This window comes from Neovison vison, chromosome 11 (genome assembly GCF_020171115.1).
Source record: "Neovison vison isolate M4711 chromosome 11, ASM_NN_V1, whole genome shotgun sequence".
NCBI lineage: Eukaryota > Metazoa > Chordata > Mammalia > Carnivora > Mustelidae > Neogale > Neogale vison.
Window position 1 is genome coordinate 18,233,656 of NC_058101.1, and position 20,446 is coordinate 18,254,101.

Here is a 20,446-nt window from a genome sequence, read left to right on the forward strand (position 1 = left end):
CTAGGGAAGTCACTGTTGGAGGAGGTTAGGAAAGAGAGGAAAACATAGAGTCAGCTTTCAATTTGCCTACACTCCAAGGCAGAAGGTAAGCACAAAATAGAGCTAAGGACTCACAGCATATGGGACAAAAAGTAATGAGGAAGGAAGATCAAGAAAAGATCCCAGAAGGTGCGTGATTTTGAGTTAGACACTAAAAGATGAATAAACTTGGCTCCATTATGATGAGGAGACTTGAGACTAAAGGGCATAGTAAGCAAGTTAATGACTAAAACAAAACAAAGCCGATACTAAGGCAAAGAATGTTCTGGGTTTGGGATGAGGAGAGTGTGTGGTGCATGGAAAAAGAATATAAAAGATGGTATAGTGGGAGAAATAGTAAGGAGCAGTTAGATCTTCAGGATGATAGAAGTTTGGGCTTTACTGCATAGAAAATATTCAGCCAGTAAATATTTTTAAACAAAGGAGTTATATATTTAGATACGTTTAGAGTAGGAGTGTGAAGATGCCCCCCCAAACCAACAGAATGGAAAGTGAATCCTATATTAAGCTCATTCAGTATTTTTTAAAAGTTCTTTTGTGTTATAATAAAGCAGATATTTATAAATATGCAAATTATCATTAGGCAGCCCATTAGAAAGTTAAGAGCAATTATTTCCTCTTAGTGGATGAATTCATGGTAATAAATTGCTAACATTCTTTTGGAAAACTCTCCAGTGATATAAAATTTTATTTTACTCTTTACTTCTACATCATTTTTTTTTTGATGTGTTCTCCCGAATGCAATATTTCTTCATCAATACATGCTGTAATCATTATGCTGAACATGGCTATTCAACTCTTACAAATTATATATGCAATTATGTTTAAATATTTTTTCTTCATGTGTAAACCTCAAGATATGCAAAGAGAAGTAAGTCTTCTGTTCTCTGCTCCCATCCCCTGCTTTCTGATTATATATATGTGTGTGCGTGTGTGTGTGTAATATTATATAACACATAATTACATATATAGTATAGTTGCTATTAATTTACAATTTGAAAAAATAAAGCTTTAATTCTTCATTTTTGACTTCTTGATATGAAGATTATCAGTTGAGAATAAAAGAAAATGGAGTGAAAGTTTAAAATCATTACCGAATAGGGCACATGGTACTCTAATCTACGCTTATATATTGATTCAAATGAAAATTTTAAAGGTCAAATGTTAGAGGAGTCTTCAAAACAGTTTTGAACTTGCAGGTTTTTTATTAGAAGTCAAGTTGAGTGACTGATATTTACACATCTGATCAATAACCTAAGGTTCTTTCTATAATCACTGTCATTTAATATTACTACACATATAAAAACTACTAATCTCTGAACTCCCTTTTCTATTACAGTGAAGTGTTGGCATTTTCAAATCTTAATTAAAATTAGATTATATAACACAACTGACCTTAATATAGTGATAAGAGCCTTTAACAGTAGAACAAGATGAACCTTAAATTTCACAGAAAAGATTCTGCCTCTTTAAGAGATCCCTTGTTGCTTAAAAATGTACTGCTTTTAGCAAACTGTAATTTATTGTACTATTTTAAAAATCTCATTTAGGATTAAATGATTGAATGCTGTCATATAAATCTATATTGTGTTACAGGAATTAAATAGAGCTATAAACTTGACTCAAACTTCTGGCTAACTCAATATTTATTCAACAAATATTAACGAATTACTTTCAATAGGGATGCTGCGAGACAGACAGATGTTCCCCGTCCTTAAGAGTAATGACAATATAGCAACGCCAGACTATGAAGCAAGTAGAAACATGGCAAGCGTTCGAATAGTGGAAACACGGGGTTCAAGCACTGTATCGAAGAGGCTCCATGAAGTAGAATTCCAAGCTTAAATTCAACATTGGCCAAAGAGGCAAAAGGTAAGGCATGTACATATAGATGTGGATGGGAAACAGAACAAACACCTCCCAGGAACTGAAAAGGATTCCTACGGCAGAGAAGAGTACAATGGGTTCAGTGGCAAGATAGTGAGTGAAGACTAGTTTCCAAAGAAGTTTGCAAACCATGTTTGATATGTACGATTCTTCTTAAAAACCCTAAGAAGTCACTGAAAAACTTAAAGAGGAGTGATATACATTGCAATGGTTAATATGCATGGAATACTGGAGCCCAATAACTGGGTGGTGCAGTCAGTTAAGCACCCGACTCTTGGTTCAGGCTCAGGTCATGACCTCAGGGTTGTGAGATCGAGCCCCACAGCAGGCTCTGCACTGAGATGGAGTCTGCTTAAGATTCTCTCTTCCTTTCCCTCTGCCCCTCCTGCTCATGCTCTCTCACTCTCAAATAAATAAATACATCAATAAACATTTAAAAATATATGTATTGAGTATGTTCTCAACTCTCATCTGAATGCTTTATTCGTCAACTCCTTTAATTTTGACAATAACTAAATGAGGTGGAAATGAATATCCTCATCTTGCAGGGGGAAATCTAAGAAAAAGTGAAGTAACTTGCTAAAGGTTAATTAAGTAACTTAGGGCAGAACCAGGGTTCAAATCTGTACAGACTCTGGGGATGAAGAAAAGTTGGGATTCCACAGGCAATTTTAAAAATTTGTTGACTAATTAAAGTCAGTTGGTAAGGAAAATAAATGCAGTGCACAGAATTTGAGTGCCGGCAACCAGGTGGCACTTATTTAAAGTGGAAACAAAGAGAAGCAAATTTTTGTTCATTAAAAGATAGAGGGTGCCTATTTTGAGTGCAAGGTACTTGAATGGAATCAATTTAAAAGGTCTACAGAAGGCTGGTAAGGAAGGAAAAACCTTCCCTCTACTCTACCTGCTTAGGGTATATACTGATTTAATGCCAGGACCTGAGAATTAAACCATAAGATAAACAGAAAAAAAGCATTACACTTTTAATTAATATTTTTATGTGCATATAGGAACTTATAGAGGAAAAATGAAGGCTTGAAGCAGTTAGGACTGCAAGCTTATATAATTTTTTTTAAAGATTTCATTTATTTATTTGACAGAGAGAGAGACCACAAGTAGGCAGAGAGGCAGGCAGAGAGAGAGAGGAGGAAGCAGGCTCCCTGCTGAACAGAGAGCCTGATGCAGGGATCAATCCCAGGACCCTGGGATCTTGACCCGAACTGAAGGCAGAGGCTTTAACCCACTGAGCACCCCTTGAAATAACCTTTTTAACAAAATGATTGCCCAAAACCATAACTAACAGAATCATCAAAAGAGAATTTTAATTGGTAGTTAGAGTTCAAAAGTAACCCTATACGGTTTTAAATCTATGGTAGGTTATTATATCAAAACTGGATGAAGATATCAATATGTACCATCACATGAGAAAAAGAAGTATTTTTGGTTGCCTCTAAAAATGTTAGCTGCCCAATAACACTCCCTTACTTAGACACAGAATCACTGGACACTGCCCACCTATGCATCTTCTGGAACATTCTAAAAAGAGATTAATCTTTTAGTTACTTGTCCTTCTCCTTCTTCAGTGTAGAGATTAGCATGAAGAGATGACTGGAGCCTAAGTCATTGTCTCATGTTGAGGATGGAAGTCCTCATGTTAAAGATAATAGAATAGAAAAAAAGAGGAAGCCTTGGTTTCTCAAGTGGAATTTTCATGCTAATCCTGGACTAACTATATTGTCTGCATTTCTTTTTCATGCATGTGAATAAAGCCCTGGTTTACTTAAGCTACCTAGTTAAGTTTTTGTTACTACTAGCTGTATAAAATTCGTACATTAGATAAAGGAAAATATGAAAATTATAACTCTGTTGGGAGCAGTACTAAAAAAATCATTTGTTTGGTTCCAAGTCATCAGGCAACTGCTTTGCTGCAAATTACACCTTAAAACTTTCATTTCTTTTCTGACCTGCACCAGAAAAGGTAATGATAACTTCAGAAAGTAGGATTTTAAATCCGCAATGCTATTTTTAATATCTTTTTCCTTCTGGTTTGCTTATGTGATCATAAAGATACTAAAGAAATAACAAAGTAAATTGATGTGTATTCTTTTTGTGTTTGCACAGATATAATATCCATTTATATTCTATGTACACAAAAACCTTTCTGCAGGTAAACCCTTCAGAAAGCAAGGATGCATTATAAATAATTTTAAATTAACAATTTTAAAGTTAGGTAATGACCCAGGCTCTGATTAAAAAATAACAAGCGAGAATGCAGCTTGGTGAAGAGAAGTGAGAGAATATTTTTGCTTTGGATGAAAATATTTTATTTAAAAACAGAAGGTTTTTTTTTTTTTTAACCCTCATAAGAATTACTTGCTTTGGATGAAAATATTTTATTTAAAAACAGAAGGTTTTTTTTTTTTTAACCCTCATAAGAATTACTTCCTGAAGCATTCATAAACCATGTATATACAAAGAACGGCTGGAACATTTTGTTTATTTATAGGAAATGTGCAAAATGGAAGAGTCGGAAATGACTCTGGAAAGCAGCCCTCACCGCTTGACCTGACACAGTCACCACAGGAATTCTGAGAGATTCCCAGAATGATGTTCTTTGCACGTCAGAGTAGGATCTCCATCATCAATATCTGCCATCGTCCTGTAGAGGTTTTTTAATTATTAGGGTTCTAATAGAGAACTGACCTGTCCAAGTTAAATCATGACCCGTATAAGTCACCCTGCATACGTGACATACGGTTTTACTGTCTTTTGATTCAACGATGGCTTTATAACAGCATTTCAGGACGACAACTTACCGGACAGAATTCTTAGGACTTCTTTATGTAAAGAAAACCACTCTGGTGGTTTGGTAGATGGAAGTCACTTTCTTTGATCTCAATGTCTTTTAGCAATAGGTTCCGGGCACCCGCAACACACAGGGTGCAGATTTATATTTTCTCTCTTACTGACACAAATCAAGTGCAGATTTATCAAGCTGTGAAATATATTAAGTTCACAGGGTTTTAACAAAGGGTTACCAAACCTCAAGAACCTGCTGTGATTCAAACTACTTTCAGATGTCCTTTTAATTATATTAAATGAAAGTTTGGGTTGGCTTTGATGCTTATGGGCAAACATCGAAATCTCTTGAAAGTACTCCCTGTTGCTGTAGTTAATATACTACATTGTATGCACACCACTACCCAATTTATTCTAGCCACTTTAACAAGGATATCCAGCCTGACAGGCCACACAGAATAGTATCACAAGTCAGGCCAAGCACAAATCATTAGAGGACTCCAAAAGTGTTTGACAAGCACCACGAAGCTCTTTGTCACACAGCCAATTAAGTGACCAAACAAGGAACTTGAAAATACTCATTAATTTCTTCCTAGCAGCATAAATGGAGGTTAGAATCCTTCTTGTCTTAGGCACCAAAGGCAGACAAGTAAAACGGGCATAATTCAATTTGCGCTTTGTCAAAGGTGCAAGTAGGAACTTGGGTTCACAGAAAGTCTGCATGAAAGGCCCAGAAATGAAAGGAAGAGGTAAAATGTTTTGACAGTCCATACCATAATATAGCTATATGGGCTCTGGGATTTTTTTTTTAATTACATTTAAAATTAAATTAAAATTTTTTAAATTAAGCAAAAGTTGACATTCCTTCTCATCATTGAAAAGCTGCTTCAGCATTTCTGAGCAGAGTCAGCTGCCTTCGGCATGGCTTCCTCGTCTGTGAAACCGGACCCTCGGAGGACCCTCGAAGGCCAGGCTCGGCAGGTCTTCCTTGCTCCTCTAGGCCGCTCTTTGGCTTTTCCTTGCTTTCTCTTCTCCCTGACCCCTTCGAGTGGGATCATGTCCTGGGGCTCAGTCCTAGATTCTTTTCTCTCCTTTCCCTACGTGCATTCCCCTGTCATCAAGCACATAGGCTGCCAATGCCACTGGGAGTCCACGGTTGCCAAATGACTCTTTCTAGCCTGACCTCTGAGCTGAACTTCATGCTTGTACATCTGACCGCACACGTGACATCTGCATTGCCTGAGAAGAGGGATCTCAAAGGGGACATGGCCCAGAGTTGAAGCCCTTGGTGTGCGCGTCCCAACTTGGTCAGAGACAGACCATCTCAATTGTGACTTCATCCTTCGGGTTGCTCCTGTGATACACTTTCTGTCATGTTTGACTCCCCGTCCTCTGACATGTCACATCCAACCTCTAGCAAGTCCTGTTTGTTACACTTACCAGAAAATAAATAAATAAATAAATAAATAAATAAATAAATTCCCGAACCTGAGTAATTATGTCAGCGTCTCACACTCCTATTCTGTTTGTCCATTATTGTCCTTGGTCACCCTGGGTTTCAGCCCTTAGTTTTCCTGCAATAACCTATGCTTCACTTTTTTAAAACAGATTAGTTCATGTCATCACTCTGCTCAGAAACCTCGAGTGGCTTACGGTGTCTCTGGGAATAAACGCCAGAGTCCTTGCAATGCTCTGTCAGATCTGGGCCCTTGCCATCCCGCAGATGCATGCCCTGTGACCCTCTTCTCTTCTACAGCACACCAGCTGCACTGGGCTTCTGGAACACCACCGCGGGCTTATTTCGACCTCAGGAACTGTCTCTCTATTAGTGTTTTTTTCCTGCCTAGGGGCAAGCTTCACTCCTTCCTTCTTCAGGGTTTTGCTCAACTATCACCTCAGTGATGCATTTCTTGCTTTCTTTTTCTCAGTATTTATTGTAATCTCATAGGCCATATTTTTGGGATACTTACAGTATTATTTATATTCTGTCCCTAGAGTGTTTACCCTAGGAGGGAGAGCAGGGTTTGCCTATTATGGACATTGTTGTATTCCCAGTGTCGATAAGGCTATTGGGCCCCTGTGCTCAACTATTAATTCCTGAATGTTTCTGTTGTTAACTAACACGTGGTGTTTTTTCATAGTTGTAGAGAGATCCCGTTTTTTCAGGCTGATGCCTAGGATAGAGATCTCTAGTGGATAATGAAGGTAAAACAAACAAGCTAAATTAGTAAATAAGCAGTGCAGAAATCACAGTTCCAAACTGAAATAAACAGAGGGGCAGAGGGAGAAGCACACTCCCCGCTGAGCCTGGAGCCAGACCCAGGGCTTCATCCCAGGACCCTGAGATTTCGACCTGAGCTGAAAGCAGATGCTTAACCGGCTGAGCCACCCAGGTGCCTGCAGATACTGAGTAAGCTTGAAAGAACACAGACCATGCGCCTCTGAAGAAGAAGGAGAAGAAGAAGGCAGAGGAGGAGAAGGTGAAGGAGGAGGAGAGGAAGGAAGGAGACCAGGGATGTGTGTGTGTGTGTGTGTGTGTGTGTGTTCATTCATTTGCATCTATTTACCATTTTTTTCTGATCAGTTCTCAACCTGATGGTGTAGATAATAGCCGATTCCAAAGAATGACTCAAAAGATTCATAGGGGTGACTCTATGTACTAACAGCTTCCATTAAGAAAGGCTGACTACAGACTCTCCAGGGAGCATATGCTGCCTCTGAGATCTGGAGAACAAAAGGAATGGCTGATAAAAATTTAAAAACATGTATTTCTTTAATAGGAAAACGTCCTGCTTTTAAAGCCGTGAAGAATGAATGCCAGTAATTCTTAATATTTCCTGATAACGAGGAGAACTACTTAAAAAATGAGGGAAAAAAATGTAAATCTAAGTTCTGGTAACATTTACAGAACAGGAAAGCGGTTGTTCTTAAGTGGTTTGAGGTCGTGCCCCCCTCCCAGAGTCTCATGAAAACGGTGCATCTCGTTTTGGAGCCGTACGACTTTGCACTGGTCCCTGGACGCTGCTCCCTGGCCCTGCCCCCACTCCATGACTGGAGCTAAGGACTGGACAATTCACCTGTACTAGAACGGCTGTTATCAAAAAAGACAGAGCATAACAAGTGTTACCGAGGAGGGGAAGGAACTAAACCCTTCATGCGCTGTTGGTTGGACATGCAAAATGATGCCGTCGCTCTGGAAAATATTTTGATAGAGCTCCTTTAACAGAGAGTTACAGTATTTTCTAATTGCTTCCCCCCCCCCATTAATAAGGCAATTTTTTGATCACAGAGTTCTCTGAAAGGCCCTCAAAGCAAATTATGTATTTGTGCTTCATCAACAGTACAAAAATGATTACTATACAGGCATTTGAACTCTCAAACAAAAAGGAAAGGAAAAAACTAGTTTATACCATCCCTAAAATATAGTAAAATAAATCAATAAACGTAAACCAGAAGATATATCCCAACTCCTAACTCTAAATAATGAAGTCAGTTCTGTAACAGTGGTATCCTAGGAATTTGGAGCATGAGATTCTGAGTCACGAAGTCCTAGCTTTGAATTCAGGACCCCCTCAATTTCCATTGTATGATCTTGTGAAAGTCATTTAATTCCCCCAGGCCTCATTTTCTCTATTTTAAGTTAAAAATAGCAATAATTATATCATAGGATTGTTGTGGGTATTAAATAATAATTTATGCAAACTGCCTCCCATGGTGATGGCTACATTATTACTGCCTAATAACTGCATTTATTCTTAATAATAAATCATTGTGGATGTTGGGAAAGCACTGGAGGCACGTTAGAATAGCAGTATTGGTGCCATGGGTGCTCATGTGTGACCTTGGGCCAGTCACCTCATCTCTCCAGCTAACTCATGTTCCTCTTTAAAGTACCTTCTATTTATACATGACATCATAGTAGTTATTTAATATATCTATTTAACACAAACCTTATTTGTCTTCTCTGGCATAAAATGTAACACTCTCTTCTTAAATGAAAATATTTGTTTTGCTTGACATGGTAATGATTTTTTTTTTTTACTATGACTCATATCAGTTTCTATCTTTTGATAGTAAACTAAGATTTTAGTGTAATCTAAATTAAAACTAAATGAAAAAAATATTGGACCCAATTGTTTGTTTTTTGTTACAATTTTGGAGGTGCAGGCATAATGGGTAATGAGTATTAGGGCATTCACATATTATTTAAATTATCAAAGCAACCACCTCTTGTTCACCTATATAGATCAGTTAACAATGATCATGGCTGTTAGATGCTGGTCCAGATTTTACTATGCTTCTTTGGTGAAAGAAACAAATGTAGGAAGTAAGAAATAAACAAATGTAGGAAAGTTGGATCTAGACAATTCATAGAATAGACAGTGTACTTCTAAATCATTAAAAGCTAAGTGAATTTGATGGTCAAAAATCAAACCTCTAAGAATCATTATGTGTACCAATGGAAAGGCCACATTTTTTTAAGAATCTCACGATTCCTACATAATTATATTTTTTAAAAAATTTAATACATAAAGCACTTCCAGTATATCTTAGACCTATTTCATAAATAGCTGAGAATGTGCTCCAAACATAGAAAACACTAGGGACATTAGGCAAGTCTTTAAAATTCTAATAGACTAAAGTTTAAAGTATTATTCACCCTAGAATTTCACAGAGTAATAATCTACATTACAACGAATAGAAGTAATGCCATGTCTTAGTGAGCAGAGCATTTCTTCTTCACAAATATTCTGTTTGTATCTGGTCTTATCAGATGTTTAGTCAATAGCTGAAACATTTATTCACAGACAGTCAATTATAACACCAGGAAATCAGCCATTGAATAAACTGTGCTATTAATTTTCCATCAGAGATTCATGTTTGAATGACCATGCATTTCATAGATTTAAATACCGAAAGGCTAATTATCTCCAAGGCCCCATTAAGGGGATAGCATAGATTGTAATAAAAAACAACCCACATATTGCTCAAAAATGATCTTCAGCCTTCATTGTTGAAGAATACTTCAACTTCTGTATCTACTGCACATACCAAGAGGATAGGTTTTCATATACATATATATTTATGTATATATATACATAAATATGTAATTCCCAAAGACTTAGGAGAAAATAAAACAAAAACAATGGAATGTTTCTTACACACAAAGATCCATTAATTTATAAAGTAAAATATATATTATCTAATATCTGATGTAAAGTATTCTCCCTCTTCTTTTTTGAAACCCAGGCCCCTCTCTCATTTCTTAGCTCAGGGTGATATTTAAGCCTCAACTGTCTGACTGCCCTTGAGTCTCGTATCTTTTGGGGATTCCTGTACATATGGAATTAAAAATTTGTTTTCCTCCTGTCAATCTGTCTTATGTCAATTTAATCACTAGACCAGCCAAAGAACTTAGTGGGGAAAAAGGAAAATTTTTTCCACCTCTACACTGCCTTCCTGCATCTCTGCCTTATAAAAATACCTATAAAGGTTGTTTCTGGGATTCTTTTCACACAGAACCCATAAACACAGGAATGGTTTCTATCCTGCTTAGAAACAAATTGCAACATGTTAACTGGAGAAAAATTACATTTGTATCAGGACTAAAATGTTTACAGTGAGTGGGAAAGTAAGAGAGTCCCAGCATGGGTTGAACATTTTGGTACAGAAGCATGATATTCCAAGTATTCTGGACTATTCTTTGACTTACAGGATTTTCATTCAATGTCATTTCTGAATGATTTGCCATTCACTATTAACTGACCCAATGTATTAACAAAATGTTTTCCTACACACCTCTATGAAGAAATGAGAGATTTACATATTACACCCAACTCACCTTTTAGTTGTGATCAAAATTGTCACATACCAAGTTGCCCCTCCTTGTCGGTCTGTGTTCATTTTGCATGACAGAGCGTGCGCGCTGCCAAATTTATTTTCAGCACATACCCTTGCAACATGTCTCTCTCTTCCCACCCTCCATGCCCTCCCTGAAATCCCTTTAGCTCAACAGGGTACATTATCATTGATCTATCCGATGCCCATACATGGTACCACCAACAGAGACAATTCAACAACTTAACACATTTATAAAAACGCAGAAAGTACCTGGACATAGGCTCTGCAAGAGCGCTCTCTTTTCTGAAGCTGAATCCATTAAGACAGCAGATTAAACACAGAATAGAAAAAACAAGTTAGTGACAGAAGAAAACAAGAAAAATAAAAGAACACATCTACACAAAACACCTTATTTTGTTGTGCACTACTTTCTAGAAGAGAATGAAAGCTAAAGCAGCAGCAAAATGTGAGCAACGGCTTGAAAACTAGTTGCCAGCACCCTTTCAGAGCAACCCAATGAAAACGGGATGGTATGAAGTTGTTAATGATGGAGGAAATCGTGGAATAAATTTGGTAGAAATTAGTGAATACCATTATGCTTCAGTCGTTTGAAATGATTCATTGCACATCAGGTTAGTTGTTAATTCATGAGCCACAAATGAAGACATAAGAAGTTAAGTAAACTGTATCAAAAATTTGGAACCCACATTGTTTGTGGTTTCAAGATTATATAGATGGTTAATATGCACCACAAACCGTATGTTCAAACACAAGAAATTTTGTTTATCGGAAAAATAGAAGTGCCCATTCATTATGATTATTTGGTTCCAAGGGAAAAATACCAACAGATAAGTAACTTCTGATTAGAAGAATGTGATTAATCTTTTGATTTATCACTGCTTTTATGTCTTGAATAATTCCTTTTCACAGTTTTGACCAAAAAAACACAAACAACAACAACAACAAAAATCCTTGTATATTTTAGAAACTTCTTTGGGATAAGAAGCCTGTTTTTGTTTATTTGTTTGCAAACAGCATGATGTTTTTGTGGGCAAAACAACTCCTATTCAATCCCAAACATTTTTTTTTTCTGACGATAAAATAAATAAGTAATAAGTTTAATTGCCCTGTTTGAATAAATGACACAAAATTTCATGGGTTGTGATTTTCTTCCTCTTCCCTATTTTTTTTTTTTTCCTTCAGTAGCCTTGATTGTTGAAGGAGAAAATGACCCAGGTTTAAAGCAGTTACTCTGATGCCTTTTGTGTGGCTAATACTCTCCCAACTTTAATTCATGCAGTCTTCAATGAGCACAGAGCAGTTACTCCTCTAAAGAATTAAGTGAGGAATGAGTGCAAGTAAATTGCCAACGCTGTCATTTGGATCACTGACTCGCATCTTGGTTTTGCAGGACTCTAAACCCTTCAGAATTTCAATGTGGAGTTCAATTGATTTGTACCAAGTTGACTTCTGCAAATCTGATGGGTTATAACCGCTTTAGGAAACAGTGGGAACCGCAGGAAATGAGAGCAAGCCAGGGAGCACATGAATAACCTTTGCCCTCCGATCTCCTACCCCATCATGCAAATTAACATATGACAAACCACATTATATAAACAATTGAAAAGAGCCAAATGGGAAACAAAGGAAAGCATTAAAAAGCTTCACAAATGGAAAATTTGCCCATTATGTAGTTATTTGATATTCAGAGTAGGCAAGCTGATTAGCTGTAGCCAGTTAGAATGTGACATTAATCGCCAGCTTTACCTGATATTGTCAGACATCAACACCATTTTTAAATAAAGATACAAAGTATTGCTATCACCAGTTATGCTATGGATATGTAACATTAATAGAAATTATTACTTCCAGTACATTAGGATAACAATAGCTGACGGCAATATTTGTTAATAGCATCCAGTCAGCCTGGGTAATAACACATTAAAATCACAGCATGTCCAGATTACATAGGCAGCTGTGGATTACATTTTATCAGGGACTTGGTTGTGATTCTATCAGGGGCATAAGTGACAAAAATAACTCCTTTACGCTCAGCATGAAAAAAAAACCTTTAATAATAATTTAGATCTACTAGATAAAACTGAATCTGTTTTCTGAGGATGAAATTGCAGGAAAAACCGTATTTGGCAGATAAAACGTCAGGCTTTCCTGCATCAAACCATCATTATTTGAAAAATTTCTTCTGTCTTGCTCAGTGAGACTCTTAGTCTAATGAGACATGAAAAAAACCTTAACATATTAAAAGACCACTCTCAAAAGTCATTTTTCATTCTAAAGGGGAACATTCATTTAGTGAATTCCTTAGAGGACGTGTCTGTTACTGCCAAATTCTTGCTTTTTAAAGTAGGAGGACTATTATGACATTGAAGGCCTTAAAATCCAGTTTCAGAAACTGGTCACTTCTGCTACACAAATACCTTTCAGGGAACACATGCCAATTGATGTAGCAACCCTAGTATCTTTTCATCGTGGAGTCAATTTGCCATGTGATCTTATAAGGAATAAATTATATTCCTTAAAAATATGAAAATATACTTTACATATTTATTTAAATAAATTGCTTTTATAGTGGATAGGTTATATACAGTAAACATAAAATGGTTATATATGTTTATATCGCATATAAGTATGTATTGTATACTTGTAAGTATAAATAAGAATATAAAAATGTATCTTCTCTGAAATTTAAAAATATGAATTATTTTCATTATTTACAATTCAAATTTGCTGCCATACAATTAAACCTATGTTAACATAGTGAAGTAAAATCTAAGTAAACTTAACTATCAAAAGGAAATATAAATTAAAACCTAATTACTTGTCCTATGAGTTTTTAAGGGTAATATTAATTAGATTAAATTATTTCACTTTTAAACATCTTTAATGAATTGCTAATATTCTTTCTCGTTGTTGCCATTTTCTAAACTTCTACTTATTGATTAGACATTTATTTTAATTATTTTGATATAAAAGTTCAAAAGGAAAAAAAAGAAACAAAATACATTTAATTTCCTCATATTGACCTCGCCAGAATTTAGCACTCAAAACAGTAAACACCAAAGAAAACAGAATTGTAAATTCAAAAAAATATAAGGACAGAGATTATCCCTTATTGTGTCTTTAGATGAGAGGCCAAATATGGTCCCCATTATAATAAAAGAATGAAGCAGATTGAATATAATTAGTGATGCTCTTTAGAATGATCTGATTTTAGAGAAAGAGAAAAATTAACCAGTGCAGTTTCCCTGATTTCACTACAACTTTGAAGATCTATATGTGCAAAGTCCTTACCTTGTTCAAGCTCCGGGCGGCACTGTCTTTTCCTCCTGGGGTCAGGTTCCGGAGCTGCACATCCAGGAGGCCCACCAGCTGGTCCATTGCTCGGACTGAGGAGGTGATGTCTCCAGCATTCAGATGATTTCTTGTTTGTTCAGCCAGCTCTCTAGCAATGTTGGCAGCGGTCTCTCCAGATTTCAACTGCAGTTTTGAAAATGGAATAAAAAGGAAAGAGATCTTCGTTAAGTGACTTCATTGGTCTCTGTGAACGATTGATTTTTGCACAGGAATTACAATCACCAAGCCAAGAAATAGGTATTAAGCTCTATCTTCACCTGGAGTATGTTCCCTGAGTTTTCCTATTAATCCATTTTTTTTCCTACAATACCTAACTTGAAACTCACAGCTTTAAGAAGCTCCTCCCTGATGAATCTTACTTCTGAAAATTGTTCTCACCTCAATTATCCATGTGAGTGGTCAAATCTAAGGTTTGCCCTATGATTTCTCTGTGAGTTCCCCCCCCCCAAGATTATTTATTTATTTATTTGACAGCTAGAGATCACACGTAGGCAGAGAGGCAGGCAGAGAAGGGGGTGGGCAGGCTCCCTGCTGAGCAGGGAGCCCAATGCAGGGCTCTATCCCAGGACCCTGGAATCATGACCTGAGCACAAGGCAGAGGCTTTAACCCACTGAGCCACCCAGACGCCCCTCTCTGTGAGTTTTTAAATCCAATACTGGTGAATTTGTGTTGTGACTCTGCAGCTATATTCTAAGTTCTTAGAGGCAAGCACAGATTTTCCATTGTGCTTAAATTAGTATTTAGTACGCAAAGGGCACTAACTGACTGCTAAGCTCTGTGAAAATTTTACCCTAAATACAATCTCTGGTTTTCAAAGGGTCTTCATTTTCTTATTAAGCAAGTAAGAGAGTTTGATCCCATTGAACTAGTAGCAAATAATTGCTGTTTCTAGCATCTTCCTTTTTAGAAGCTACATGCTGATTTTTCAAGTATGCTCTATAAGAAAATATCAAATTGGGGTGCCTGGGTGCCTCAGTCGTTAGGCATCTGCCTTCTGCTCAGGCCATGGTCCCACAGTCCTGAGATAGAGCCCTGCATTGGGCTGCCTCCTCAGTGGGAAGCCTGCTTCTCCCTCTCTCACTTCCTCTGCTTGTGTTCCCTTCTCTGGCTGTGTTACTCTCTGTCAAATAAATACATAAAATCTTCAAAAAAAAAAAAAAAAAAGAATATATCAAATTGTCAACACTCCAAAGATTTAGAAAAGACAAAGACTAATAATAGCCCATGCTCATATGAATAAATTTGACAGCTTTGGGTAATGAGAGAATAGGGATATTTTTCCCTATAATAACATAAATATATAACAGTGTTATCTTTAGGAAATTTTTTTTCCTTCCCCCCCCCCTTTTTTTTCTTTTTTTAAAGCACAGTCCAATATAAAATTTAGGGTCAAACAGAGAAAAGTTCGCTATCTTCCTAACGTGTTGGAGCATGACTAAGACTCTTAGTCACAAAGGTTCTCAGTATCTTCTAACGGATACTTAATACATGTTTTTAGTGGAATTGAATGCTAAAGAAACAAATAAATAAATTAGGGCTATCAGAAAGCTAAATCATTAATAATCTCATCCTCAAGTATACAGAAAATCCAAAATAAGAGCAAAAAAAACTTTAGTAAGAAAATGTTGGCAAGGATTTGTGGAAATGTCTATCACCATCAGAAACTACTAACAGGTGTATACCTGTATAACCCTCTGGAACAAATTATGAGTGTCCATTAAATTTTGAAATGTGAAGACTATAAAATTGAGTGATTTTTGTTATCAATTTCAACCATAAGAAATAAAATAATCCCAGAGATGTAAAAAAGAAATGTTCAAACATGTTCATTCTAGCTTGGTTATAATAGAAAACAAAATGGATTATGAATTAAAGAAAACTTCTCATATATACACATACCATGGAATATTGTACAACAGCTTAAATGTATAAAGAAGATCAATTGTTAACATCAATTTTCAACATGCTCTGTAGAGTCAAAATAAATGCAAGTATAAAAACTATTTATATATGCTAATATCTATTGGCATGGTAGTCATGAAATAAAAATGCAAAGCAATAGTAGCATATGAAAAAGAAGTACAATACATAAAGCATGATATTTTATGTGTTTATTTTATATATATTTAAGCACACAGAACGAAGTTTGAAAGATGGGAATCAAAGGAAAAATCTTTACTATAATGTTTAGATATTACAAGAAGAATATGTTAAAGTATTTACTATATAATCAGTACTTTTTAGAAATCCTTAGAATAGAAAACACTCGCACTAACTTTAACAAATTTGTAAAATATGGTCAAGGACTACATACCTAAGATACCTAAAAACCAAATGGGATACATTATAGGGTTCAAGGATAAGTACGTAACAAAGTCAATGTAGATCAAAAGAGCATTCATGGTCCACTGACAGGTCAGGAGTACTTTTTTTTTTAAAGGGGTGCTATGGAAAAGCACACTTTTTTTTTTCTTTTTTAAGATTTTATTTATTTATTTGAGAGAGAGAGAGAATGATAGAGAAAGAGCATGAGAAGGGGGAGGGTCAGAGGGAGAAGCAGACTCCGTGCCAAGCAGGGAGCTTGTTGCGGGACTCAATCCTGGGACTCCAGGATCACGACCTGAACCGAAGGCATTTGCTTAACCAACTGAGCCATCTAGGTGCCCTCATGAAAGTACTTTTAAGTGGTCCCCAAGCGAGAAACACAAATGTGATTATAACCCATACATTTTAATTTTACATACAGTTTAAGGATGCTTACTGGCCATCTAATAACCAGTGAATGATTTATGTAATTTGGTATTCATTAATTAAATCAGTGAGATGCTAGTATTCGCTAAGTATTCAAATTCAGTACTCCATTCAGTAAGTCTAAACACATGATAGAAGTGCTTGGTAAGTTTGAAAAACTCTTCCCTGTGTGTATGAATATCCATTAGCTGGAATGCCTACAATTTTCCAAGGGGATAGTCTTTTAATCAATTCATGATTTTAGTGTGCTGGCATTTGTTGTAGTTTCCATCTATGCTATTTTTTAAAAAAAGATTATTTATTTATTTATTTATTTGATAGAGAGAGAGACACAGCAAGAGAGGGGACACAAGCAGGGTAAGTGGGAGAGGGAGAAGCAAACTTCCCGAGGAGCAGGGAGCTTGAATGCGGGGCTCATCCCGGGACTACAGGATCATGACCTGAGCCGAAGGCAGACGGTTAATGACTGAGCCACCCAGGAGCCCTCCATCTATGTTATTCTTATAATAATGAATATATTTATGGAATTTTATGGTTTTACTCTGTTAATCATTGTTCTGTATAATTGTTCTATAACCTTTGTTTTGTTGTTATATTGTTTTTTTCTATGTCTTTATTACGATGTATTTTTTTCTTTACTTTTTAAAAAAATTTTTTTAAAGATTTTATTTATTTATTTTAAAAAAGATTTTATTTATTTATTTGACAGACAGAGATCACAAGTAGGCAGAGAGGCAGGCAGAGAGAGAGGGGGAAGCAGGCTCCCTGCTGAGCAGAGAGCCCGATGTGGGGCTCGATCCCAGGACCCTGGGATCATGACCTGAGCAGAAGGCAGAGGCTTTAAGCCACCCAGGCGCCCCAAAAGATTTCATTTATTTGACAGAGAGAAAGCAAAAGAGCACGAGCAGGGGGAGCAGCAGAGATGCCTGGTGGGGCGCAAACCCAGGATCCTGGAGTCATGACCTGAGCCAAAGGCAGAAGCTTAACCAACTGAACCACCCAGGTGCCCTTAACAAGTGAATTTCTAATAGCACTGGGCTAAAGTCTGAGGCTCCAATACTGAATAAAAAGGGTCCCCCCCAAAAAGGAGCTTACATACTAGCAATAGAAAGGGTTTTTAATAAATTAACTAAAGAATTATTTAATTTTAATTTTGTTGAGTGCAATACTAGTGTCTGAAGTTAGGAAATAATTTAAGAAAGGCTTTTCCAGGGAATAATGTTGACTATGAAATGGAATGGAAAGGGAATTGGGTTGGGAGGTAGGGGAAGCCCCTAGGCAGAGAGGACACTTTTAGGAGGGAGGGGCACAGGTCCTAGAGGAACTGCACAAAGGGGGCTTTAAGTGGGATTTAGGCCGCTGGAGAGGTGAGTAAGGGGCAGATTAAGCAGTCCCCTTCAGAAGTCATGATGAAGATTTTGGGAACGCGCTAAGAGCAAGGGAAGGTGCTAAGAGCCCAAACAGGAGTGGTTTAATCAGAGTTGTATTTCAAATCAACTCAGGAGAACGGACTGGAAAGTTCCAGAGGATGAAAGGGACCTTGCTAAGAGACTCCAGCAGCAGAAGCTGTGTTGGATTAGGGTAGCAGTGGTGAAAAGTGGCCTGATTTGGGAGAGGTTTATAAGTACAGCGACAGGCCTACTGTCCGATTGGCTATGGGAGGGGAAGGAAGGAGAGGGACTCGAAGGTGGTAGGTACCATTAACTGTTTCTCCAACAGCCATTGCGACCTCAATATTCCTAGCTCAAAGTTGGCCTTTCCAGACCAGGCCTTCTCTGACCGTATTTTTTCCAGTGGCATCCAGAGGCTACTCTATTGCCTTTGTAATTGCTCTTTTTCTCTCACCACAGCAGTCAGATCACAATGATCTTTACTTCTACACAACAGATACACTTGAAACTGTGTTGAAATAATGTTACTCTGCATATCCTCGCTTACAGACCTAATGAACATGTCTGTTCTTTAACATTTCTTGCACTACATTCTACTAACCTTCTTTCTTAGAAATAAGCCACATGCACACTGAGAAATCTTACGAGTTCTATGAGGATTAGTAAATTAATGCCTGTATTGAAATGGCAGGATTATTTTCAGGACTTGAAGGGGGGTGGGAGGGGAACCCTGCAGCTTTAAAGATAATAATTATGACAGAGATGGATACTATTTACATTTCAAATTTTGACACATGTGAAAACAATTTTCTCTGAAATGTTTTGACATTGCATGAGATTATTGCATCAAACATTAATTGGGTGCCAAAACAATTCATGAAGGAGTTTTTCATAGTGTTTAAGTATATAGCTATCATTTCTTTGAAAGATCTACTTATGTTATTTTGCTATAAATCAGAGTCAAGAAGGAATATAAACAATTAAATGGTTCTATCTCGCAATTGAAAGTCAGTTAAATAAGCCCGAAGTCCTAGGAAGCCTACCAATCTCTGAAAAATTAAGAAGCAATTTGCTTTCATTCCATATTAGCTCTGCGGAGATTAAAAGAAGGGAGAAATTAAAATCTGGGTTATAAGATTCAACCTAGTCTTCCCTAGAAGAAAATGGGTTTATTTTATACTGTAAAATCCCAACAATTCTGGATCTTCACGTCTTTAGAAAATGCAGGAAAAACTCTACTTATCTCAAAATGGTCAGTAGCTTGTGAACAAACAAAAGACAAGACACTTCAGTTTGCTAGAAATAGAAAGACTGCTTTCCAGTGACAGTTCACGCATTTCTTTTCCATGTAACAGTTGAACCAGGTAATGAAGTAGGAAGCATAACTCACTTCATATGCAAAGAAATATGGAAGCTATTCAAAACTGTAATTTCAAAGATTTTTAAATTGCAGAAGACTGGAGGGATTTTAAAGTGCAATAAGCTCTTTAAAGGTATGCAACATAGAAAATATAAACTCCCTTTTGAAAATCTGGTGTAATCTGAGATCAAGCTGAAGCTGGAGACTATATTTTAGTAAGCAGTAATTAAGGTGAGAAAATAGGATATTTTGCTGCATATGATTGAGGAGCCCCAGCTCTAAAGTAAATTTGCTGGCTTTTTCCAGAAGACCAATCTGTCTTTCTACCCATCCATTTATCTTTAAACCTGCCTTTCCTTCTAACCATCCATCCATCCTAACATCCACCCACCCATTCTTCCATGCAAATACCTACCAATTTTTCTCTCTACCTCCTCCCTCTCTATTACTGGGGCAAAGGCCCCTTTGCGTATAACTTGCCTTTTTCTCTCTGTATAAATTGTGCTTTTTATTAAATCTCATCCTTATCCAACTATTCTGGCTAGTTTGTAATAAATTTCTTCGTGAAATTCTGACTTTAGAGGCTTACATTGTCTCTAATAAAATGTAACCCGCTCTTCACCACCACCCAAAATTTAATCTATAATTTCACCAGTATGTAAGTGGCCTGCATTCATTTGTGAATCAGAAGCCATCAAGATTCTCTGACTGTTTTCTTCCTCCCTCCTGGCCTGATGGCAGGGATGGGAGTAGGGAAGCAGTACTCGTTTTTTATTAACAAACATGAAAATGTAATTTGCTTCTTCAAATTTCATCCTGATCCATTTATTTGTGTATACTTGCTGTCTACTGGTGCCAAACACACAGTGCGTGCACAGTATTATTGATAATGAAAGGAATGACCCTCCCCATGGTATATCGATGCAGAGACTGTGACCAGGGATATTCTTTCCTCGAAAGCCCTCAGCAATTCCCCAGAAAAACTATGAAGTCATAAAGAAG

At 36.9% G+C, this 20,446-nt stretch overlaps 1 protein-coding gene across 14 annotated transcripts in view; it reads right to left on the bottom strand.

Annotated features, from left to right (window-relative positions):
- The window catches only part of ADGRL3 (adhesion G protein-coupled receptor L3), a 793,594-nt gene that overhangs the window by 116,661 nt on the left and 656,487 nt on the right, over positions 1-20,446 (bottom strand). For 11 of the 14 annotated variants that reach the window (XM_044268179.1, XM_044268166.1, XM_044268170.1 and 8 more), the window contains 2 exons: positions 13,879-14,064; positions 10,837-10,875 (listed from right to left, as the gene is read on the bottom strand). In XM_044268179.1, coding sequence (XP_044124114.1) covers positions 10,837-10,875; positions 13,879-14,064 — 225 coding nt within the window. The remainder of the gene's footprint in view (positions 1-10,836; positions 10,876-13,878; positions 14,065-20,446) is intronic. The other 3 variants (XM_044268169.1, XM_044268168.1, XM_044268167.1) reach the window with 1 other exon arrangement.